Source organism: Zootoca vivipara, chromosome 6, assembly GCF_963506605.1.
Source record: "Zootoca vivipara chromosome 6, rZooViv1.1, whole genome shotgun sequence".
NCBI classification, from domain to species: domain Eukaryota; kingdom Metazoa; phylum Chordata; class Lepidosauria; order Squamata; family Lacertidae; genus Zootoca; species Zootoca vivipara.
Genome location: NC_083281.1, coordinates 47,879,936 through 47,904,576, shown reverse-complemented (window position 1 = coordinate 47,904,576; position 24,641 = coordinate 47,879,936). Strand labels below are relative to the sequence as shown.

Below are 24,641 nucleotides of genomic sequence, written 5' to 3'. Positions count from 1 at the left end.
ATGGTTCTGTGGGCCAGGTCTTTATCTGGCCCCACCTCTGCAGTCTAATTCTAACAGGTTGGTAGGGCAGCCCAGCTGTCAATCTCATGGCACCATTATGATTTCACATAATTGCTACCGCTCTTTGAAGCCAGTCATTGATCCTGCATGTCTTCTTCTTCATAGATGAAAGAACTATTAGGAAGCGTGAGAGAAAAGCTGCCCACCTGCATTTTAACCTCAGGAGCAAAGAGGATTCATTGGAAAAAGACAAGTCAAGGTATGGAAGTGGTCTGCTGAAAAGTAACACTTTTGGATGGGAAAGGAGGTGCTTGATATTGAAGGTTACCTTAATCCTAACATTGCTGTTGCTAAATTTACCTCTAGGGAAATTATAATGAGGAGTGAAGTGCTAGACCAAGAGAGCTTTGCAACATCCAGTATGAATACAGAGAGTAACAGGACACGTACTGGTAGGTTTTATGAGACAATCACACTGGGACTGGAAAACCTCAGTATGCTTAGCCTGAATATGATTGTGCTCATGTACATTATGTGGTGCTGCCATTGTACCTGGTCTGGAAGCTGCCATTGTCCCTGACCATCAGCTCTGCTGACCCAGAATGCCCCTCTGCCAGAGGCCACAACAGAAGAGAGCTTTTGCCTCCATGTTCTGCTTCTTCATGGAGGCTGCTGTAGAAAACACAATGCTGGACTGGATGGGCCACTGGCCTGATCCGGTTGGGCACTGATGAGTGACTCTCCATGAGACATGCTTGGATATTGGCTGCTTTGAGCTTCACAAGGCATTCTTGCAATTGTGTGTCCACACTTGCTTTTTGCCCCGCTCGTTCTAGGTACAGTTCTGTGCTCTATGTTCTGTGCTCTATAACTCAGTGTCTGGACATTCTTCTTTTAGCCCCCCAGCTTTCCCTGTGAAAACACATGCTTTAAAGTTGACGTGCAACAAATGGCCATTCAGATTTTCATGGATTGCCAAAAGTAGGTTTTCATAGGGAAAACTCTGGAGTAAAAAAAAGTGGTGCTTGGACACAGAGCTTTAAAGCGTGGATCATGCTTGATCTTTCCTTTCTATAGCTAGTCTGTAAGTCCATATCTGACCTTTGTTTCACTCAAACTCTTGACTTGCCTTCCCTCTTTCTTTCCTAAGGAGGAAATGTGTGTAGCTGCAATTTGCTGGTGTTTGTTTCACCACAGATCCTAATCGTCCCTTTTCACCGAGGGGCAAAACTGTATATTGCTACAATGCATTGAACTTTGTTTCATCCCTGCCAGATACCCTCAAGTGGGTAATCTCTTGATGTCATCTTCTCAAAAAAATCCTTTCAAATGTATTTAGGGTCTTCAGATGGGGTTATCAGAAAGCTTTTCTTACAGTGTTGCACAATTTATATTCTGTTTAAAGGTCAGGGAGAAGGGATTTTGATTTCTCACCCAAACTTACTCCCTGGTATTTTGAATCTTCTCATATCGTGTAGGATATGGCCTGCCTTCAACTATTTTAACAGCTAGTAACACACACACACACACACACACACATGGTACAAAGGCCTCCATGTGTTTGCCCTACAATCTCCCTGGGTGATGTTGTCACTCCAAGGAGGAACTATGGTAGGATTAGAAACGTGTGGCAGAGGAGCAGTGTGCATTAGCCACTTCAGATAGCTAGAACCTGTAAAAAAGGTGGGGAGAGAAGACAGCCCCCAGAACATTTTGTGAGCATTTTAAAGAGGTTCTGCATTCATGTGGATTCTAGAAAATCCTCACAGAAATGGGATGGAACTAATTTCCTGGTCGACACATGTAACATGGAAACTGGTATAATTAAGACTGTTCCATCCATCCCTAATTTGAACCAGTTGTTTTCTTTGTTTATTCCTTTGACTAATACTCTGTGGGGATTTTAAAAAAATAAATAAAAAACTTATATTTGTGGGATGGAGTTCTGATCTTTGAGAGAACCCTTGGTCTCAGGGAATTGGGTTGGCAGATTTTTGAACCAAGCAGAGTTGTGACACTATTCCCCAGTTAGATTTATCTCTCTCCCCAGTTTATACTTGATTTTTTTCCCTCTAACTCAGGAAGGTGTTGCAGTTATTTTGGGGGTACAGTGGTACCTCGGGGTACAGATGCTTCAGGTTACAGAGTCCGCTAACCCAGAAATAGTACCTCAGGTTAAGAACTTTGCTTCAGGATGAGAACAGAAATTGTGCGGCGGTGGCAGCGGGAGGCCTCATTAGCTAAAGTGGTATCTCAGGTTAAGAACAGTTTCAGGTTAAGAACGGACCTCCAGAACTAATTAAGTTCTTCACCTGAGGTACCACTGTATTTTATGGTACATCTGAGCTCAGTGGTATATCTGGGAGCTATAAATGGTTTAGTGCCCCACTGGGCTGCCAAGGTAAGGAAATGGATAAATGCCCCCTGAGGAGCTTCCTGTAAGAGCAAAACAAAAGGATGGGCCTCAGCAGTCTGGAACATGTGGATGTGTTTCATTCTGATTCTTCTACAAACGAGCAGTGGGTGCTCATCATTATTTCTCCTTATGAAACAAAACCAGGTACAAAGTATTCATCTCCTCGCCACATGCCATGCCATGATGAGAGAGACTCATATCTAAAGACATCGCCTGCTTCTGTGTTGACAACCAGCAAATTAACTAAAGGAAACAAGGACCAGATCCTGGTAAGTGGGCTTGATGAAGTCAAACAGAGGCAGGTGGCTTCTGCTGTTTTGGGCAGTGCCTTGCTATGTTAAACTTCTGTGTCCTCTAACTGTACAGTTAGTTGCATCAGTGTCAACAGTAGAAAGTTTTCAGGTGTTGTATGCTTTGAGAGGGAGGCCTTTCCTTTTCAAAATTGTGGCAACCCCCCTGTTTATGTCCTTTCTTATATATAAAGCATGGTAATGCCAAACCTACTCTTTTTGTCCATCCCATTTGTATTGGTTCATTAAATGACTAGAACATGTGTTCACATTTTGGGTTATGCAACTAAGTGAAATCAGTAAGCTCTGGGCTAGTTCACAGACTAGAAGGAGAGAAACAGTAGGCCTGTATGAGAGCTCATGGTCCTACGCCTCATATCACATGGTGCTTCCAGGGACAGTGGCATGATGGTTAGTTTATGAATATTTCCTACCACTTGCCTGTTGAAATGCCTAATTCTGCCCCGAGATCCATTTATGGCCTCTTAGTTGAAACATTCAGAAACATTTCATGTGGTGAAAGAAAAGGGCCAAAATGCAAACCATATGTGCTTCCATCCCCAGGCCTGGAGAAAGCAACTGAAATGCAAAATACTTAAAACTCTCAAATGGTAAAGCAATGCCAAAAGCTAAGGTGATGAAAGACTGGTTTTTCTGAAACTAATGAGTAACTCTTGCTATTGGACAGAATATTAACTTTGTAATATCTTCCAGCTAGACAATGCAAATGCAAGACAGTTTCTGAGTCACAACTCTTTGGACAGAGGTGAGTGTTTTCCTCTTCCAACCTGATAAAAATCTGTGTGCATTCTCAACCTTTAGGGGTCAGAACTCTCCTGATTCTGATGTTTCTCTGAGCCAGTTCTGACAAAAAAAGCAGACAGAAAGTAGTAAAATCTATCCAGATTCTGCCACTTGAGCCTGAAGATTTAATCAGTACGTTAAAAAAAAACATACCTTGCATGTCAAGGTGAAGAAGTCTTCTACCTCTGAGCCCTCCCCCAAATTGGGGACCCATACTGCATCATGTAAGTGTCCACTTGCAGTCTGAAGTGGAACAGTCCAAATATGGGCTTACCACCTACCTGCTCTTTCTGACTACTAGGCCTAAATCTAGTTGAAACCTTGACTATTTGAAGATTTGGATGTTTCTTACAAGATTTTATTTCAACTTATTGAGATGTTTTCCAGTTTGGTACAAAGATATAACTTGTGGGATAAGTTTTGAGTGATTGATGGATTTTCTTTTTGCAACTATCAGTATAAATGGCAGGTATATTGCTAATATGCTTCTCAACCATTAGAGCTCCAGTTTTTTGGCCCGCTCAGCCTTTGCCTCAGAGCATGAAACAAACATCTGTCAACCCACATAATTTAATTGATAAATGGAACCTTATCCTAAGTGTGACTAAATTCACATCTCTTCCCAGCAATGTTTATTAACCATGATTATCTTGTGATAAATGGAAACAACTCCTGATATGAATTTATGTAAACCACTTAGAGGTTTTTTTTAATTGAGCCATCTATACTTCTTGTTGAATACAAATATATTTAATGAATGAACAAGTGAATTGTAATGTCCTCCCTCTGCTTGTCACTTGCAGAACAGAAGCTCCGGTCTCCCACTGCCCTGCAGGCACAGACTTCCCTGCCCTCCCAGATGAAAAGCAGAGCTGTGTCTGGTAAGGGGAAGTTCCACGTGTCCTTTTCTGAAGGCTCATCTCTAGACTTCCTCTGTCCAGGAAAAAGAGAAACGGGAAATAGGAAAGTGGACTTTCTCGACCTTGGCCGGGCTGCTTCTCCACCTAGGAGGCTGAGTCTGAGTGATGATGCAGGGAAGACCAATCTAAGGCCAGAGAGTTATGAGCACCTGTACTCCCCATCCTCTGCTAATCGCAGGGAGCTGGTGAAGAGGCTTCATGATGAGAGGAATGAGAAGACGGCAGCAGACGATGTTTGTAATTACACCTCACAGTTTGCTAACGAAGTCCTGGGTCCTGCCCGGTCCTCATGTGGAGATTTCCTGGGACAGCACTCAGAAGCGGATGCAGACCATTCAAGTTCCTTAAAGCTCAGCTCGGGTAAAGGCTGGCTTTATTGTCTTAGTTTTCAGGACATAACTTATTGAGTCTTCCCTAACCTTTCTGAATGAAAGGAAGTCTTTGTTTGGTTCTCTCCTGGTGACTCAAAATGTCAACTTTCTGCCACTATTAATAATATTTCTTAGCCTTCTCCTTTTGCAAAATACAGGTGGTCAGCAGTATAATGAGCAGCCAGCTTCTGTTCACAAATTTCAGCTTCAAAGAAAGAGACATGAAGGCAAAAACACTGAGCAATGGGCTTTCTCCTAATTTTCAGAATTCAGTGTATTGTCAACAGTCAATAGCCGTAGAGGAAAAGATCGTCACTCTATCTCTTCCACTTAGCTTAAAAGAGGCAAACCTAAAGTGAGACTAGGGATGGGGGAGCAATTTGACCCCATTTTCAAAATTTATAAAGTACATTTTCTTGAAAACTAATAATTACAGCAAAGATTCTTGTTCCTCTACCTATTGAGTGCATAACTGAATGTAGTTATGAGACTGATACTCAAATCTGGGAGTTAGGAGAAATACCGACGAAAGGGCAGAAAAACAGGGCACAAATGAATAGAAAGAGAGAACAAAGTTGAGCCTCACAGCTGTTTCTGCTATATTGAACCTGTTCCCACGCTCCATTGGTAAAGTATCCTGAGCTGCTCCATTGGGAAATGAGTTTACACTTCTTGTCATGAGTTTACAGTTCTTGTCACCACACACATACTTGGATTGAGCCCGGCTCTTCTAAAGAATTTTCACACATGCTCTTTTTACCTGTAGGAGCATTTGAAAGGACTACTTTGTTACACCAGAGTTGCATGATGAACAAGCCTGTGCACAGCTTGTCTGAGGCCTGGGGCGGGAGTCTTGTTAGAATAAAATTATTAGCATGACAGAGTTAAGGGGCCCCTAGCCAGCTTAGCCCTCCAAGGCCTGGGGCAAGCGTACTTGGTTGCTCCCGCCCTCCCTCTATGATTGTGAACCATAGAAAGCATGGAGGATTTTGCCATGGTTACCAGAATTTTTAGGGACACGGGTGGCGCTGTGGGTTAAACCACAGAGCCTAGGGTTTGCCGATCAGAAGGTCGGTGGTTCGAATCCCCGCAACAGGGTGAGCTCCCGTTGCTCGGTCCCAGCTCCTGCCAACCTAGCAGTTTGAAAGTACGTCAAAGTGCGAGTAGATAAATAGGTACCACTACAGCGGGAAGGTAAACGGCGTTTCCGTGTGCTGCTCTGGTTCGCCAGAAGCGGCTTTGTCATGCTGGCCACATGACCTGGAAGTTGTATGCTGGCTTCCTCGGCCAATAACACAAGATGAGCGCCGCAACCCCAGTCGGTCACAACTGGACCTAATGGTCAGGGGTCCCTTTATCTTTACCAGAATTTTTGGAATTTGGTTGGCCTAAATTCTACTTTGATTTCATTTGTTTTCAAGAGTTGGCCACAAGTGTAGAATTGATGGCCACTTGCTTTCAATCTTGGTGGGAAATGGAAAAGGGGAGCTCACAGTGGGTGAGAAATTAAATTACGGGCATCCATGCCAGTGAGCATGGCTCAGCAGCCTAACTTGCTACCTTGTCCCCAGTGCTTTGGGTAAGCTAATCACCTTTTAAACAAATGCTGGATTAGTATTTATCTATTTATGGACTACTTAAAATGAGGCTGCATTTTAAATTTTAATATTGTATTTTAATCTGTATTTTAATCAATTGTTTTATTTTCTTTTATGTCTTATTGTAATTTTATTGGTGTTAGCCGCCCTGAACCCGGTTTTGACTGGGGAGGGCGGGGTATAAATAAAAAATTATTATTATTATTATTATTATTTGTTTTGACACCTTAAAAAAGTGTAAACTGTCTGAGGAATCATGACACCAAGGGCATCAGTGAAGCAGTACTGTGTACAGTGACCTGCAGACTTGCAGGATTTATTTTTTTCAGACATCAACTTTGGAGAGATCATGCATTTAGATCAAGTGTGGGGAAGACAGGGTGTGGTGTAGTGGTTAAGAGCGGTAGACTCATAATCTGGTGAACCGGGTTCGTGTCTCTGCTCCTCCACATGCAGCTGCTGGGTGACCTTGGGCTAGTCACATTTCTTTGAAGTTTCTCAGCCCCACCCACCTCACAGGGTGTCTGTTGTGGGGGAGGAAGGGAAAGGAGATTGTTAGCCGCTTTGAGACTCCTTCGGGTAGTGATAAAGCAGGATATCAAATCCAAAATACTCTTCTTCTTCTTCTTCTTCTTCTTCTTCTTCTTCTTCTTCTTCTTCTTCTTCTTCTTCTTCTTCTTCTTCTTCTATGTTATTCTTTGCTCTGTTACAGTGCTTGGATGTTTAGCCACTATGAAAATAATTCAGGCCCTTTTTGGGCTGGTGGAGGATAGAACTGGACTAGTAGCCCACCTTCAAGATGCTGGGAATTAAAGATGCCTTGTGACCAGTGTAAGCCTTTCTTTCCCATCTGCTAACCAAACAGTCCCTTTCTTTCATTATTCAATTCAGCTTCTACAAGCTTTGGAGATTTCCTGTCAAAGCATCGTTCTTTGTTAAGTGAGGTGTCTCTTGGGAATTCACAGTCAGCTACAGCCTTAACATCCACATCCAGGAAAGGGCGAGACCCACCAGCTTGCCGATCTCTCAGTCCTTCAAGAATGGAGTTTAAGCATACCAGCAGCCAGCACACTCCAGTAAACCCCAAACATTGTTTTAAAGAGCCAGTGATGGAGGTGAGTGCTTTGTTCTGTATCCTCTTTGTGGAGCAGGTAGAGCAGGGGAAGGATCATGGGTTGATATGCTGCCTAATGAGCATGTGTGTTATCTGTTCTTTAGCATGGCTATGAGACATTTACAGGCATGCCTCAGATTGTTCTGAGTGACATTCATTTGCCCTTTCATCTGTTCCTCCCAGCCCCATTCTGCTGCAGTTGATTTCTTCAGCACAGTATAAACTTATAATTGTGTCTCAGGGTGTCTCCAGACTCTCAGTATTTTGTGAGAGGGATTCAAACTCTTACTGGAACTTTAGGTTTGCAGAGCTAAAATGAGTCAGAATACTCTGTTGCCCTAGCCTAGTGCAACAAACCCACTTTAGAAAAACAACTCTTTCAAAAGTGTGGGGTTAATGTTAACAAGAAGCTTGTTCCCAGTGCCAGTCAGTTGGTTGGCATGAACAGTGCATCATCAAAGGTAATCACTGAAACCACTGGTCTGCCATTACAGCAACCTCCTTTGATCTTAGACTGATATCAGTCACCTAACAACATTATGACATCAGGTGATTGACAAGTGGGCAGTTCTGCCAACCTGTCAGAGTTGGTAAACAGACCCCTGTGTTGCAATATAGTTTGTTCAACCTGTCAGAGTTGGTCTGGGAGTGGGAGACAGGCATCCAGCGCCGGATCCTGTTCCCCACTCTTACATACCCCATTATAAGGCATTTCAAAAGGGATGCCAAACAGTGGTTCCAGTTGTATCTTTCCCTCATGCTCAGGATCATGGGCTGTCAAAGTGATGCTGATCCTGAATTGAACCTTTGCCCTGCTCTTCTGATTTCAAACAAGGACATAGCTCAGTGGCAAAGGATAGTCACCAGATTCAGGAGAAAGCCTAGATTAGCTAAAGTTCAGTTATAAAGAACGGGGGCGGGACAAACCCAATTTGATAAAAACTGGCAATGAGGCAAGGCATATAGCTAGCTAGGAAGGCTGGGGGCTAGGCCAGGAGCAGACCAGTATCAGCCTCTTCGTTGTCTGCTTTTTGTTTTTTGATGTTAATTTCCACTGAGTGTTACATAATCATCATCATCATCTACAAAAAAAACGGAAAAACCAAAAAATTCATGATTTATTTGAGAAACAAGTTGTCAGAAATTCTCTCCTACCCTTGAACTTTAATCCACCTCTTTAAATGAGTATAAATAAATTTTATATGCTTGTCAGAATGCCTCCATATGTCCAGATGTGACAAATGTTACTTATGTGTTTTGTAGCTTCACTCCAGAGAGCATAGCGATAGCCCTCTCCAGACAGCAAGTATTGTCAGCAGCACCGAGAAACAATGTCTTCTTGTCACTGTCCTGCAGCAACTCCTGGATTTAGTGGATCGTTATTGGAACGGCTCTGGCTCCCTTTTTATCAATAAGGATTTCCTTGGTATGCTGTTCTAGGCTCAGGCTATGTGCCTAAAGCTCCCACCACCCCCTTCTTTTCAGAGAAGGGAAGCAGACCACTTGCCAAGCATGTCACCAGGCAATATTCGGTGTCTGCAGGGCTGTGATCATGGGACACTTGAAAGAGGAAGAATTCAATACCTCTGAGGATGTGCAGAATAACTTTCCCTCACAACACAGTAATGATAACCAGGTCACATGCACCCAGGGATTGGGGTAAACACTTGTAGGTAAACAGGATAACTCCTAGGCTAGCTAGAGGCCCAACACCTCTTGTCTTTACTACCTCTAACATTGAACTTGACTGGTGAGTGCCAACAGCATAGTAGCCAAAATTGGGCCACATAAGATCAAACCCAATTTTTGGCTTTGTTTGGCCTGCTTTACTTGTTCTAATCTCTTTTTTGCGTTCTTGTGACCATCTTACCTCCTATCAGATGGATCTACTTATTTCACTTACTGTATTTACTCAAGTCTAATGTGCCATCAAATCTAATGGGCACCTCAATTTTCAGAACCTTGAAACCAAAATAAGTATTTGTTGGCAAATGTAAATGTGCCATCGAATCTAATGGGCACCTTAATTTTGCCAAAGAAAAGTGAGCATTAGATTCAAGTAAATATGGTAATATTTCAAACTGTAGGGCAGATTCTTTCATCTTTAATGACTCAGCAACTCCTAGCCTAGTTACTAAACTCCAGGCTCTGTTGATTTTTCTTTTTGCCCGAAGCAAATTCATGCAAGATGTTACAACACCCAATGTTTTTCTTGCTTAAAGTAAGCAATATGTAAATTACAGCAGGAACAGGTAGAGAGCACACCACCCAGATAATTTACTCCACAGAAAAATGCAGCTCTTCAGGGTTATGAGATGACCAGCCACTCTTATCTGAAAAACGCTGTGTCATGCGATACTCCCTTTACAGGCAAGTCTGAATTCATTAAAAATATAATGTAATTGACCTATATGAAGGACTCTGCAACTTGAAAACAGAGACGCTGAATGTACTTCTGTTACTCATTAAAAATCTTTAAATAAAAATGTATTTTTTAAAAAAATAAAAAAAAGACCTCCAAGCAGATAAAATCCAGACTTATGTCTTCTGGTCACGACTCTGTAAAATGTTGATAAGGCGAGTTAAAACCAATTAACACAAAATTAAAACTTAAGTTAAAACTAATTTGAAAACCTGAAAACTGCAGAGCAACCAGGATATACCAACATATTTTGGGGAATCCTGAAATTTGCAATAGTACAGAAAATCTTTAGAAGGGGAAAAAACACAAATGGAATGATGACAACAACATCCAAAGCAGGTCACTGGGGACTGCGTATGCACAGTAGCCAAAGAATGTGAAGGACAGGGTCAGGAGAGACGGGGTGGGGTGGGGCTGACTGGGTTATCCTGAGACAGGGCAGGGCTGGTTGGCTGAAACCCTGATCAGGAGCATATCCACACTGCAACATTTGGCTGCAGGTCCCACTTACCATGTTTTAATCTGGTTTGTGCTTTTATTGTCCTGCAGCTCCAGCACGTGATTTGCTTGCATACTTGATGACGGCTGCCCGTTCACAGCAGGACGTTTGCTCAACCCGCAAAGCCATCCTAGGCCCCAGCTCCTCAGGGTTCAGTTGCCAGCTTCCCAGGGAACACCCAAAGTATTCTCAGCAGCACATCAGCAGTGTCATCGAGAAGGCTATGAGGGTATGTGCTTTTCACCATTGCTTCCCTCTTCCTGCCTAGGTAAAGTGGAAGCAAACCTAGTTCTGTTTTACGAGAGAATCTTTAATGTTTTATAAATAAGATAACTTACTGTCCAAGTATCTGATAAGCCATGCGCGCAAATCCATGCTGCTGCTCTGAATTCTGGAGCCATCCAGCCCAGAGCCTGTGACTTGTGTGGATCACCATGTGCCAGTGGTCAGGTAGTGGCCGAGAGCCCCCATGGGCTCAGAAGGACCTCTCCCTGACTAAGCCTGTCTACTCCAGTACTTGCCACCTTCCATGCCAGGCCCCTAGGCTGCTATGCCACCTCGGAATGACAGAACAAGAAATGTCTACAGACCGCCCCCTCCCCCCAATGCACTGGGGCCTCCTGCCATCTGACACTGGGCCTGAGCGCTTTGTATCTTTCTTTTAACACCAGAATGTAACCCACAGCACAGCTTCCCTTTGGGTATCTGAATAGCCTCCCACTGCCACACACACTCTTAAACAATACCCTACAGCTTCTGGATTGCTCTCCCAGAAAACACAGACCCTTGCAACACCTTCTTTGCAACCCAGTAGTCTCAATACCTCTATACTCTCTTGATAGTCATGGGGGTTTTATGTTGCGGTTTCATTACATGCATTGCATCTGAATGCCCAAAAACAAACATTGCTTTATTTAGAAGGTCCTGGGCTGATTGGTGACGGGATGGTGTTGCCTTCAGAAATCTCTAGTCCTGCCTAAAGAAGGAACCTTCTTGATCTCACATGTGTGGCCATTGCTGCCACATATTTATGTCAGACCAACAGACTCCCCTTTCCCCCTTGTTGAACTACTCTACTAACTCTTTCCTTCCCTCCCCAACAGAAGGTGGAAGAGCGCCAGAGCCCGACTTTCAAAGAACGAGGTGTGGAAGGTGGTGCTGCTGCCGCTGCCACCTCCAGTTCCAGCTCCCATGGAATATATTCTCTCTCTTACGGTAAGTTCACTGGTTTAATACCAGAGGGATGTCTGACTGGACATATCTTTCATATCTTTTCTACGCTTGTGTTGAGGGAGGCTTTCACATAGTCAGTCTAACTGCTGTTTCTGCATGCTCCAGTTGAATGAGAGATTGACTACCTCTCCTGCTCAAGTTAAAACCTTAGGCTGGCGTTGAAGATCACAGGCACAAGTCCCTGCCCCAGTAAAATAAACAACATCCCCATAGCATAGGATGTATCACTGAGCCATTTCCACCACCAGTGCCCATTGCTACAGAGCTTGCCTGGGAGAACTTCCTCTCATCTGGGGAAGGCAGATTTGTACCACAATGTCCAGCCATGGGGGAGGGGCTTGGGGTGAAGCCAGAGAGATGCAAGATGACATAGAAGGTTGGACAGGGTGACAAAGGAGCTGGAAGGAACCAGATTTTGAACCCTGCTGATAACCATTAAGTTTACCTTGGGCCAGTCACGCTCCCTCCCTCAACTTGCCCTACATCACAAGGTTCTTGTAAGGATAAAATAGGGGGCAGGAGGAATGAGGACATGAGTTTATTGAAGGAAGGGCAGAATATAAATAAAGCAGTGTTTCGTTTTTTAAAAAAGATTAAGTGTTGAGAACAATTTAAGGGAGTTTGCAACAAACTAAACAGCAGTAGTAGCATCTCAACAATACAAAAGTACAGTCATACCTCGAGTTACAGATGCTTCAGGTTGTGTGTTTTCAGGTTGCGCACCGTGCCGAGCCCGAAAGTACCGGAAGGGGTTACTTCTGGGTTTTGCCACATGCACAGAAGCACTAAATCATGCTTTGCGCATGCACAGAAGTGCCGAATGGCAACCTGCGCTTGCGCAGACGGAGCACTGCAGGTTGCGAACGCTGTGGGTTGCGAACGTGCCTCCCACACGGACCACATTCGCAACCTGAGTGTCCACTGTACATTCAAAGTCTAGAATACAGGTGGTAAAACAAAGTCTCCAAAGGGGCACATGTTCCAGTTCAGTTTTCATACTACCTCTGTTCTTCTGCTGTGCCTAGAATCAGAATAAAATGGATACCCCAAAAAGCCATTTGAAAGACTTCAAATGATCATAGCTAGAATAATAGGTGGGGTTCCTTGGGTCACTTTGCTCTGTACCTTTCCCCATGCCTTTGATCAAGCACAGCTCTAGCTTTGCTCATCCGCTGATATTTTTCTCCTAGATGAGTTGTTAAGTAGAAATGAGCAGCTGAATGCCCAGGTGGACATCTTAACTTTTGAATTAAAGCAGCTTAAAAAGCAACAGGATACCATCAGTTTGCTGAAGGAGAGCCAAAGGTAAATTAAGTTTGGCAGTTTCACTTAGGGAAGGGGGCGTAGGGCTATCATTCCATTTTTTATCCCTCCCTTCCTAAAAGCAGTTCAGCATGGCATTTATGGTGCCCCCCCCTTTTGTCATCACAACATCACTGTGAGGTTGGCTAATCTGAAAAAGTGACTAGTTGAAAGAGTCACAGTCCATCCTTATCATGACACGTAATTGGCAAGCAGGTTGTCCATCCCACCTGTCAAAAGCTCTTGCATGGGGATTGCAAATTTGATGCAGAGGGGAAGAAGAAAAGAGCATTGATAGCAGATCCTGTCCTTTGCTGATGCTTGTGATAGGCACCTTTTGGAGGGGAGGAAAAAAAGTAGCTTTTTGTAAGCAAATGCAGCAGGCAGGACTTCTGTGCTCTGCCGATGCTCACAAAAGCACCTTTTTTTTCTTCTTACCTTGGCTGTTGTGCAGGGAAAACGCAAGAGGCAAAATCCTGGTTTGGCTGCAAGGGCCTGTTTGCAAACCCAAGGCAGGATTGAACCATGCCCTCCTGTCCATTAACTAATGTGATGAGCAATGTGACCTGGTTTATAGGGGGACATGGGTTATGGGACAATTAAACCCTCTGGTCAGGGTCAGGATTAGTCCCTATGCCACATGTCCAATGATTGAAAATATCAAGCTGGAGACTTAGATTGGCAACTAATGAAACTCCTGTTTGCACTAGCTTTTCTTGTTGGTTTGAAAGTCCAAGAAAGCTAGCTCATTCAGAGATGCTGGGCTCTGCCATGGGTGGTCCCTGTTCATTGTTTCCTTCTTGCCAGGTCTCTTGTTTCCACAAACAACTTCCTTCTGCAGCAGCTGAATAAAGAACAAGACCCTTCTGTAGGCAAAACACGCCGTCTTTCGGAGAAGATCCCTGATGCTCCTTGTCATGCCTCTTGCCCTGCGAGAACGTCCCATCGTGCTTCCCTCACCTCTCCCATTGCTTGGAATCCAGAAATGTTAAGCAGCTGTCCTCTCTGACAGAAAGCACAGAATCACTTTCTTCCCATGGTGACTGTCTTACAAATTATGCTTCATTTTCACATAACCAACCAACCAATCAATCAGTCTCTTTATTACAGGCAGTGACCAGTATTCTTCATTTTCACATAAGTATAGTATGAAATCCTGTTGGCAGGTGTGCCTACTCTTTGCTGCTTTTATTAGTACTATTTCTTTGACTCCTCATGGCCCTAGGAGGGACTCACTGGAGTGTCCAGATGTGCTCTGAGGACATCCCAAAACAGAAGCACCCACAAACATACTTATTTCACACACTCCAAGGCCAGGAAGAGTGTCCACAGCCTCCCTGCTCTACCTTTTTCCCTCAGGGACAGTGGCTTTAGCCCCCTCTCCCAGTTTGTCCTCCTTGCCTGAACCAAAGCCCAGCTTTCCAGTGGCCATCCTACAGTGCCTATGGTTAACTCCATCTCTTCCCTATTCAAAAATGCCCTTCTGCTGTTCTCTTCCACACATGCCCCTCGGCCCTTTCCCTGGGCCCAGGCGGCTTCCTTTCTTCAGAACTTTATAGTGGCCAAGGCTTCATTGTCTCACAGTATCCAGATGGAAAGGTGTGGTGGTTTGATGCAGTAACACCATGTATTAATGCTGAGTATAATCCTTAGCTAGTGGGATTACACACCAGAGTGTGCAAAAGGGGAAATCATAGTTGTTGTTAAAATAATTGAATTCAAGATGTATCATCTCTGATAAAAACAGCTTGAAAGTATGTTGCTAACACTAAGCTTGAATTGAGAGGTATCGCCCAGTTGTCCTCTCTCTCCACCCCACCCAGCCGGGTGCTTCAAGGTGGAAGCTTATTTTGGAATTGGTACTGCTTGTACAAATAAGCATTTTTGCAGCATCCATATATTGCACCATGAGAATGACAGGCCAGACTTTCTTCTGCACTTTAATATGGATTTCCCTTTACTGTGGAAAATCTGGCAAGTAGAAAGAGCCCATGATGGCACATTTCTTTATGATGAGTGATTTGTGTGGTGTGGTGTGATGTTTTTAGTGGGCAGCAATTCATGCCACTCCTCTCCTTCCATTTGCTTCCAGCCATGTTGATGACACTCCTGTGCCTATTTTCACCACTTCCTGCACACGGGAGGCATGCAGATTTCAACAATCCACTATGTGTGGAGAATTGCCTTCAAGGCTGTGATACGAAGAGTACCAACTACAGAGGTCTAGCACAAGATCTCTCTATCACTCGTGCACAAGAAAGACTTCAGTATTTATTTATTAAAAATCTTAACAATTTTGCCAGTGCCATATCTCACAAAGTATCTATTTTGTTTCCGATACCTAGTCCTCTTGTGTCACAGCACTTACAGTGCTCAAAAGAGCAGTCCTAGTCTAAAAATTGGGCCCTAAGAACACATGACTGCAGAGGTGGCCAACTCACTCCAAGTTGCCTCCTAATTTGAGAAACCTTGTGATGTACTGGTGAAGGTAAAACTGCCACCAGCCTTTTAAGGTTGGGTTCACCCATGCTTTGTTTTGCCTTAATTATAAAACAGCTTCTGTGAGGGAGAGCTAGTAGGATATAAATGGGTGCATATTTCGTTGAGGGAGGAGTGCCAGTAACCCAGGGCTGGTGAGTTGAGATAGGACTGGGAATGGAATCCCATTTCTTTACATGTCACATTTTGGGACAGAAGACAAGAGACCCAAGAGATGCCGCTTTAATTTTTATTCAAAAGACTCATGATAGAAAGCTATACAAAGCCTCAGGCTGCTCCATCCTCATTATGCATTGGCCCTTCCTTTGGTTCCTTCCGAGGCTCTCACCATGGCAAAACATTCCCTTCCCAAGTCACCAACACCCCATGTTGCTTTTCAGAGAGGTTGCAAAGCACTTTCATAATGCCACACACACTTTCTTCGACAGTCAGGTCAGCCTGCGAGGTACAAACCATGGTTAGATAGCGATTCTGCAGAAGCACAAGAAAATCTGCAGTGATGGATGAGAGCTCAGCCAACCACATGAGTGATGGTTTTGCCTATCTAGCTACCAAAGGAGTGAGCAGAAGGGATAAGTTTGTCTTTGGTTGTAATTTTAGTGTGGGCCTGACTGAATTTTCACTTCTCCAGACAATAAGCAAAACTATATGCAGCTATCCTTGGAAATTGGCACACCCCAAAAATCTGTGATGCAATTCTCCAACCAAAAATGTGTCCAGCAGTGTATTTATTACAGGCAAGTGTGAATAAAAATGCATCTGTTAGTGAGCTCTTGGCTTCCAGTTTGATGTATATATGAATGATTACCATGGAGAAAATGGATAGAGGAAAGTTTTTCTCATAACACTAGAATTCTTGAACATCCAGTGAAGCAGAACGTTGGAAGATTTAGGACAGACAAAAGAAAGTTAAACATGGAACTCACTCCCACAGGAGGCAGTGATGGCCACCGACTTAGATGGCTTTAAAAGAGGATTAGACAAATTCGTGGAGAATAAGGCTATCAATGACTACTAGCCATCATGACAACTATGCTCTCCTTCCATTGCCAAAGACACTCCAACACCTGGGGGCTTCCTTAACTCAGACTTTAGTGGCCAACTCCTTGGGGTGGGCAAGGAAGGTCAATGCTCGGGCCTGCCAGCAGGAGCCTCTTCCCTTGGGTGTGCACAATATTACCAGTAGTAAGACTCAGCAAGAAAACGGGTCAGGCTTAAGCTCAGCCAGACTTCCTTTTATGCTACATTTCTAGGCACAGATCCAGGATTTCCAGGTCTGTGTCCGAGTGTGTGTGTTTTGTTTTTTGTTTGCCCTGCCACTTTCCCCAGGAAACCCTGTATTTGACTGCTGAATCAGAGCACACAGCAGTTTGCTGAAAAACTGATTGCCATTTGCTCCAATTCAGCAGTAAAAACACTGGTTTTACTGAGGAAAGTGGCAGGGCAGCTCTCTCTCTCTGCCTAGACCTGGAAATCCCAGACCTGTGCCCAGAAAAGAAGTGTGGATGAGCCATTAGTGTGTGTGTGTGTAGTTCTGATTTAGAATGCAGAGAGTTCTTAAGAAGAAATCCTTAGCTGACTCACCTGCTCACTTCCCAGCTCTGTTTTCACCCAGCCAGGATGGACAGCAGTGCACAGGATCCCATCATCTTTGTAGCCCATTGATTGGCACTTGGTGAGCATGTTCAAAGCAGCCTGGGGATGGACGAAGACATGAGCAGACCCCAATCATAGATGGACAGAGAGCAGAAAGGTCAACTAGGCTACTGGCTCAATATAAATTGAGGTTATAAGACCACTCACTTTGGACCCAAAGTCTCCCTGCTGTTCACATAACCAACACTGATTGGGCAGACACTGAAGCTGAATTCTAAGTTCTGGGATAGTTTTGCTACTGAGACACAGAATAAAAGATGGTGATGTGTAGTTGCAGTTGCCACATCACTTGCAACTGGTCCAGAAACTTCCCCCACCATCCCTAGGAGGTAACAGCCACTGGCATGGAAACTGCAACAGGTACCGTACGATAATTATATAATGTAGCCTTACCCAACCTAGTACCCTCCAGATGTTTTGGACCTCAACTCCCATCAGTCTCCGCCAACATGGCCACTACATGAATTTTGGAAGAATTCTTACTGTGGAATTCAGGTGCGCAAAGCCATTTTATCCACTCTAAGAACAATTTCAGTATGGACAAAACGTCCAACTTGGAGAGGGAGAAAGTTGGTGGGTGTTACACAAGGCATTTCAGTAGCACATCGCTCACTAGGCCAGCCATTGTTGGGTATGTAGAAAAACTTTCTCAAGGAAGGCAATGGACAGAAATGCCAGATTTGACCCATGTCCCACAGGAGAAGCCTGACCTTGCTGCAGCGATAGGAGACGACTGGGAAAGAGAAATAATGCTCTGGTGTTTTCTCAATAGATCCTAGAACGGTGGACATGTTGATGACGGCTGCTTTCCCGCAGCTCATGCCTTTCTGATTGGATCCGTGGGCAGCCTTCTTCAGCAACGGCAATAATTCCTAAAGAGAGGCAAAAGCTCTGCAGCTGTACAAAAATGGTCTGCATGAAGATCTAGTAAATGGGCACAAGATTGCAAAGACTAACCACCTCTGGCCTTGCTTCTTACACCTCTCAATTTCTACCCCACAACATCCTAATTGGCTTTTTCAAAACAGAAGATATTAAGACTCAGCTTTGTTTGGGAGTAATGGAGGGTAGATGCTGTCACAGAGCTGGGCTGATCCAGCAGAACTTTCTCTTTCCAACTCAGCCTTGAATTCACCTAGCCAGAGGCTATTCTCCAGGGGCCTTTTGAAGATGGGAGGAGTGACCTCCCTCCCTAACTCAAATCCAGGTGCACCGTTTACAACCCACTGACCAAGCCCACAAACCCCATTCTTGTCTTGTAATAATTTTGACCCTCAGCATTGAAGAAAAATCCAGTCTGCATATGCAAAGAGGAAAGGCTGCTGTATTGCCCTTTGCTGTCTCTGACCAGCTGTGCTGCCAGGAGCTGGCCTGGGAGGGGCAAGTCCTAATCCACTCTGCGACAAGGGGGCCTGCTTCCCACTCTGTAATCCAGGAAGGGATTGCTCTTATGGAGCAGAAAAACTGACCTTGGTCACTAACATTGGACCCACAAGGTTGATGTTGTAGACGTCCAGCATGTCTTTAGCAGTGGCTGACTCCAAAGTACAGGGCGGCATGACCCCGGCATTGTTGATCACCACGTTCAGCCCAGAGCCTCCCAGGCGGGCCTCGACCTTCCTGGCAGCTGCCTTGACACTTGCCTCATCAGTGGTTTCTACAAAGAAGAAGAAGAAACAAGACTCTCTTTTGTGTAGGACTTGACTGCGTTCTCACCTGTCAGCTATTCACAATAGGTGGAATTATTGGCATGTTCATTCACGTAGGAGAAATGCGGGGACAGCAGGATTGCATGCTTCCAACTTCAGTGTGTTCATCTGAACACTTGAAAGCTACAGTATGTAAGGTCACATGTTTGGATGTGTACATGGAGGTTGGTGGGGGCATCTCTCTCTCTCTCTCTCTCTCTCTCTCTCTCTCTCTCTCTCTCTCTCACACACACACACACACACACACACACACACCACTCCATGCATTCATCCTACTAGAGAACCAGGCAGATCTCTGGAGGGAGTACCATCCCTAAGAGGGCTTGGCTCTCCTTGTTGCTCAGCCATTCATGGTGATAGAGAGGAGGGCACAGCTTCAAAGCCTGGGCTACTTAATACAGGTGCAGATGGCTCTTGAGGTGACCAGGCCCAATACATTTTTAAAGCTCGATTTTTTTAAAAAATATAATAGTGTGGCACGTGAGCCAGGTAATCTGTTTCACTGTTCACAAAATGGTCTTTACTGATGCTAGTATCAGAAATCCATCAGAAAGTAATAGTCCTTTGTGCCTATTACTGTTTTGCTGAAAGCAGCTTCTTGAAACCAAAGAATTTGCTGTGCTTGCAACTGGACACCTGCTCGAAGGGAGTTCTGGTAACTCAGTCACCAGACAGTTCAAGTTGACTAATGTTCTGACCAGATGCCCAGAATTCTGATAAAGGGGAACTGACAGTCAACAAACATTTGCAGAAAATGTCATTTTATATTTGAACTTAGTATACTGTCTTGCTTATTGAGAATGCTGGAGCATGCTTTAAAGCCTAGTAATAATCAACATATTGGTTGGAAGTGCTTTTAGGAATCTTATGGGTCATACTCTTAATGTTAATGATTAATTATATCTGTTGCTTACAGGGTAGGGTGGAAAGCACCCAGGTTTGGGGCAGCCCAGTGCTGGTCACGGGTTTGCAAACAGGATACTAACCTAGACTTGGCTGCAAGCCCAGAAAGTATGACAGAGAAGGGGTTTTTTCGGACACCTTAAATTGTCACAGTGACCTAATGGCTTTGTACCTAAAGATTGCTGATTTTTGCAGTTTACTAACATGGATGGGCAAGCCAACACTTTTTGGTTTAATTTTGCTGCAATATATGAATATGTAATGTCTAATGCTACCTGGAAAAGTATATAAACTCTGAACACTATTGTTCGAGGTCCAGAACAGCCTATTGCTGTCAGCTATAAATACTTTCAATTTCTCCACAACCGTGTCTGTGTTCCTTGAGAAACCACTGAACTAAGGTTCCCAGGTTCCACGCTACAATAGTTAAGCAAGGTGATAATGGGGCCCACTGCCAAGAGCATTTTGGAGAAACCATCCCTTTCAATCATGCTTGCTTACTCCTCTGCAAACTTCTGTTTGTTTAAGGGGCAGTCATGCAGTTTTGCTTTGTATAGCCAGGGGGGGGGGGAAGGAGCTGGGTGGGGTAGGGAGGAGTGAGAATTATAGTTGAAATGTCATCAAGAGGTGCCTATCTTATTTCCTTCATAACCAAATAGAAGCTTGTCTTTTGAAAAAGCCTTGGGCGCTTGTCAGTATTTGGGAGGGGCCTCAAAATCAAGTAGAACACCTAATCTCTGCTGAGCGAGGCCCTCATTCAACTTTACAGAGGAGTTGCACACACCCATTCCATTGCCATGGCAGCTGCATCCAATCATTGGGGTGTTAGATAAGTCAGCTGTCAAGTCCAGCCTATTGCTATCAAATGTTGCTGGGAGGGGACCATTTATTGGCTCAGGGCACCACTGCTAATCACTGCACACATGCCAAGGCTTCCTACGGTAGTATCTCATAATAAGGCATTATCTTTTGGCTACTCTCAGCAATTTCTTGAGATGTTACCACAAGTTTCTTCTTTCTTTGCAATGCAAGCAGTTACAACCGCAAGGCATGGTCATGTCTGCTAAGCTTTTCTTGCCTGTTTATCCCACAGAATCTTAGATGCGGTTTGATCAACTGGAAAGTAACTCGTGAACCCGGATGGCATTCTCAGCCCTCCAAAACTACTAATGCCTGTTATGAAATTAGAGCTAAATGTGCTGCTCCTCTCAAAGGTTTGGGTGGGTATCACAACCCTCCGACATTTCTCTGATGAAAATGATAAAGCCTTATAAGGTACTAGGAAGGTTTGTGGGTGACTTAGAACCACGAGGGGACATGGAGGAGAACAGTTAGAAAACTATTGTGCATGCTTTAAAAGGCTATGAATATTAGTCAAACCGCCCGGTTGGAGCTAGAGCTAATTAGCATGATCATGGGATGTACTGGTATGTAATGAGGGGGGTACATACAAAGGGGGAAATATGAAATAAGTGGACTGGGAAGTCTGTAAACTGCAGTCTCCTAACCAATAGGACAATGTAGGAGGGAAATTTGGACAGATTACTTAGGGCAAATTTGTCCAACAGATTCTGACTTGTAGTGCTTCTTTTTGGGCAAGTTAAGGGAGGAGAGAGGGCTTGTTAAAGATCCTCTATCTAGTACATGGTCTAGAGGAGAATCTAAATACAGCCAGTGCCTTAAGAAATGATCAGATACAACAGGGAGTAGAAGCTGCCGGGGCTCAAATTAAGAAGCAACAGCCTTGCTGCTGTTTGCTGAAAGAGAGGAGAGGGCTTACCAAGCTGCAGAATTGCCAGATTGGGGTGCTTGGATGCCAGGTGCCTCAGCTCCTGTGGGAAACAAAAGAAAACAAATTATATCATGTTGTAATGTGTCCGAAGATCCCCACATACATTACCACAGTTGTTATAACTATCTTGTAACTAGGCCAGTCTTAGCCCTGTTGTGCAGGTGGCAGCCTGAGGCCTCCATACTACGGTAGCTCCCACAAGGGCATTGTGGGACTGAACTCAAACATCAAGAAAGAACTCAAGAATGGCTGGTGAGAGCCATGTGGTGGAGCTGGAGCAACAAGTTCAAACCTCTTCACAGCTGAAGTTCACATGTAGACTGAAGAAGGACAATATGCTTAATTACCCATTTCCTCCCAAGGTGAGCCAAACCTGGCAGGACAGCTTACTCTATGGCATTAACCCCTTCATGCATTATTTAGACTTAAGCAGGTTGGTTATACAGTGGTACCTCGGTTTATGAACACAATTGGTTCCGGAAGTCTGTTCATAAACTGAAGCGTTCATAAACTGAAGCGAACTTTCCCATTGAAAGTAATGGAAAGTGGATTAATCTGTTCCAGACAGTCCGCGGAGTACTTAAACTGAAGCGTTCATAAACTGAAGCGAACTTTCCCATTGAAAGTAATGGAAAGTGGATTAATCTGTTCCAGACGGGTCCGCGGAGTACTTAAACTAAAGCGTTCATAAACTGAAGCATGGGTGTAATTGGTTCCGGAAGTCTGTTCATAAACTGAAGCGTTCATAAATTGAAGCGAACTTTCCCATTGAAAGTAATGGAAAATGAATTAATCCGTTCCAGATGGGTCCGCGGCGTTCATAAACCGAAAATTCATAAACCAAGGTGTTCATAAACTGAGGTTCCACTGTATGAGGCTGTTTATCCCACAAAACATGAGTCCTGGGTCTGAAAAGGTTGGAAATTTATGCCCTATGGGAATAGTCTTGGTGATGCCACTAACTGACCAAAACAGCCAAGTGAGGGGCCATCTACCCCTGAGAAATTGTGAAGCTATTCCAAAGTTTTTAAAAAGCTGGATTTTCTGTGCTCAGAAAACAACAGCTGGAAGCTGAAGAGGGGAAGCATTAGAGGGGAATGTTTTCACATTGTGCAGGTGCCTTGAACAAAGGTGTGGTTGTTCCATAGTAAATGACCAGTGTAGAAGCAGCTTAACTTTTAACATGCCCTGGAGCTAGCTGAACATGGCTGCTATACCCCTGTGAAAGCTCCAAAGTATTCAATGTAGACTGACTTACCATGTTAAAACAAGGTCATGTGCTAAGGAGTTTCTTTGCGAACCACTGCAGTAGACTCTTTTTTTTCTTATTGGAACAATAAGCGTCATTCTAATATTCAACCTCATGTTTATTTCTCTTTGCTACAAACTCAGTTTGCCTCCAGCAACACTCAACTTCTGCATTTGTAAATAAATCCGAGCCTCCCTGTTCTCTCCTCCAAACGGAGAGGCCCCTAAATTAGGGAAGTCTAAAGCATGCAACTCCACAAACAAAACAAAACAACCAGAGTTCTCAAACAAGGCTTTGCAAACTTGCCTATCTCCTGTTTTAAATTCTATGGCTGAGACGAGCCTCTTGCTTATATAACAACTTGGAAACTTTTTAGCACAGATTCTGAAAAGGGCTCTTGCATGCAACACTGACTTACGGAAGTCAGAGTTACACAATCTGGCAGCAGGGAAGGAGAAGTTCCAGCTGGAAAGGATGGGGTGTGGATGGATGCCTGACAGTTGCTTCAGGGGAGGGGGGAAAGTGGATCTCTCTCTTGCACGCACACCCAGGAATTGAAATCCCTAAACTGGAGGAAAGAAGATATCTCTGCTTATAAACAATGTGCAGGAGTGGGGTAGAAAATGGGATTTGCAGAAAGAAGCCTGTCTCAGACACATCAGCTTTGCAGAGAAAGTGTTTGTCCTCTTATCGTGGATGGGTGTGTGTGTGTGTCCCCCGAGAGGGAGACTTTCTGCCTTCAAAGTCAGCTGAAGAGAGTCTAACAACTCACCTGTGCTCTGGCCCCTTCTGGATCCCGGCAGGTTGCGAACACTACTTGGGGAGGGTTTGGTTTCTCAAGGAAACATTTCACCAGCTGCAGCCCGATGCCTCGGTTGGATCCTGTCACCAAGACACTGCGAATGTGACCCGATGCCATCCTGTTCTCACAGAAGCCGTTACTCCTTTCTGCAGCTCCTCTGTGTCTTGCCCCAAGATTTCTTTCCAGTAGGCTGGACGTGTATCACTTCCTGCCGTGACTGGGGCACCCGCCTTCCTTCCCACTGGCTGGCTGCAGAAGAATATCAGATTCTGTGCTAGGCACGCTCAGACTGCTCTTTGCTCAGAACCAATGGGCAGAAGGGATGTGCTCAAGCATGAGGATGTTTTTACAAGTTTTGCAGGCTTTTGGACTTAAAAAATAAATAAGACTCCAATGCCTGTGACCACAGTAAAAGAGAATGAAATAAATGGGTGTGTGCACCAGTGCTTCTCAAGCATTTTAGATTAATTTGGGACCCACCTGTAATATTTTCCACTTGACCTACACTTTCTAGGCATGGGTCTGAGTGGTTTACCCCCACTCCCTTCCAAGGGAAAAACTGCTCTTTAGTGACAGATCAGAAGAAATGGCAATCCAGGGGAAACCCAAATTGCTGTTTGCCCCGATTGAGCGCTAAAGAGTTGTTTTCCCAGGGGAAAGCAGCAGGGCAATAGGAAGTGTGGATAAGCTGTAAGTTCTCCTTTCAAATCCCACCATCCTTCCTGAAACAGTCCATACAAGTAAGGACAAATTCCAGTTCCTTCACATCTTCAATATTATTTACTCATGGCGCAGAGCAGAAGTGAGGGACATGTCATGCTCCTGCTGGGGTAGTTTTTCCACCTTTTGCCCCCCCCCCACTCTTACCTTATTCAAAATACGATTTTTATGTTCTAATATTCTTGTTTTAACAGGTCTTACTGTGCTCCCTACGCACCATAGACCACAACTGCATTGAATTGCATAAACGACCCCTCGGGAATCACAGGTGGTAAATTATTCTAATTGAATGGTACTGTTGGTATTTGAATAAGGTCATGGAGGCACCCCTTACCTCTCATT

At 44.3% G+C, this 24,641-nt stretch overlaps 2 protein-coding genes across 6 annotated transcripts in view; one reads left to right on the top strand and one right to left on the bottom strand.

Moving 5' to 3' along the window:
- LRRC36 (leucine rich repeat containing 36) overlaps positions 1-16,237 on the top strand; it is a 26,594-nt gene extending 10,357 nt beyond the window's left edge. For 2 of the 5 annotated variants that reach the window (XM_060275929.1, XM_035119603.2), the window contains 11 exons: positions 166-259; positions 367-452; positions 2,561-2,685; positions 3,421-3,472; positions 4,314-4,790; positions 7,291-7,514; positions 8,777-8,939; positions 10,485-10,663; positions 11,538-11,649; positions 12,858-12,972; positions 13,777-16,237. In XM_060275929.1, coding sequence (XP_060131912.1) covers positions 166-259; positions 367-452; positions 2,561-2,685; positions 3,421-3,472; positions 4,314-4,790; positions 7,291-7,514; positions 8,777-8,939; positions 10,485-10,663; positions 11,538-11,649; positions 12,858-12,972; positions 13,777-13,978 — 1,829 coding nt within the window. In that variant the 3' untranslated portion in view covers positions 13,979-16,237. The remainder of the gene's footprint in view (positions 1-165; positions 260-366; positions 453-2,560; positions 2,686-3,420; positions 3,473-4,313; positions 4,791-7,290; positions 7,515-8,776; positions 8,940-10,484; positions 10,664-11,537; positions 11,650-12,857; positions 12,973-13,776) is intronic. The other 3 variants (XM_060275927.1, XM_060275930.1, XM_060275928.1) reach the window with 3 other exon arrangements.
- LOC118087188 (C-signal) lies at positions 15,684-24,641 on the bottom strand. Its single transcript, XM_035119605.2, has 6 exons — positions 23,550-24,641; positions 21,517-21,568; positions 18,594-18,781; positions 17,835-17,996; positions 17,053-17,163; positions 15,684-15,906 (listed from the first exon to the last, which is right to left on the bottom strand). The coding sequence occupies exons 1-6, from the start codon at positions 23,694-23,696 to the stop codon at positions 15,793-15,795; spliced, it is 774 nt and encodes a 257-aa protein (XP_034975496.2). The 5' UTR covers positions 23,697-24,641; the 3' UTR covers positions 15,684-15,792.

What these genes read in the sequence shown, in the direction of transcription:
- LOC118087188 (XM_035119605.2), bottom strand. Translation starts at nt 23,696, where the DNA reads ATGGCATCGGGTCACATTCGCAGTGTCTTGGTGACAGGATCCAACCGA. An exon ending in TCTGGCAATTCTGCAGCTTG is followed by an intron (nt 18,782 to 21,516) that starts GTAAGCCCTCTC and finishes TCTTCTTTGTAG; the next exon opens with AAACCACTGATGAGGCAAGT. An exon ending in TCTCCTATCGCTGCAGCAAG is followed by an intron (nt 17,164 to 17,834) that starts GTCAGGCTTCTC and finishes GTCCATCCCCAG; the next exon opens with GCTGCTTTGAACATGCTCAC.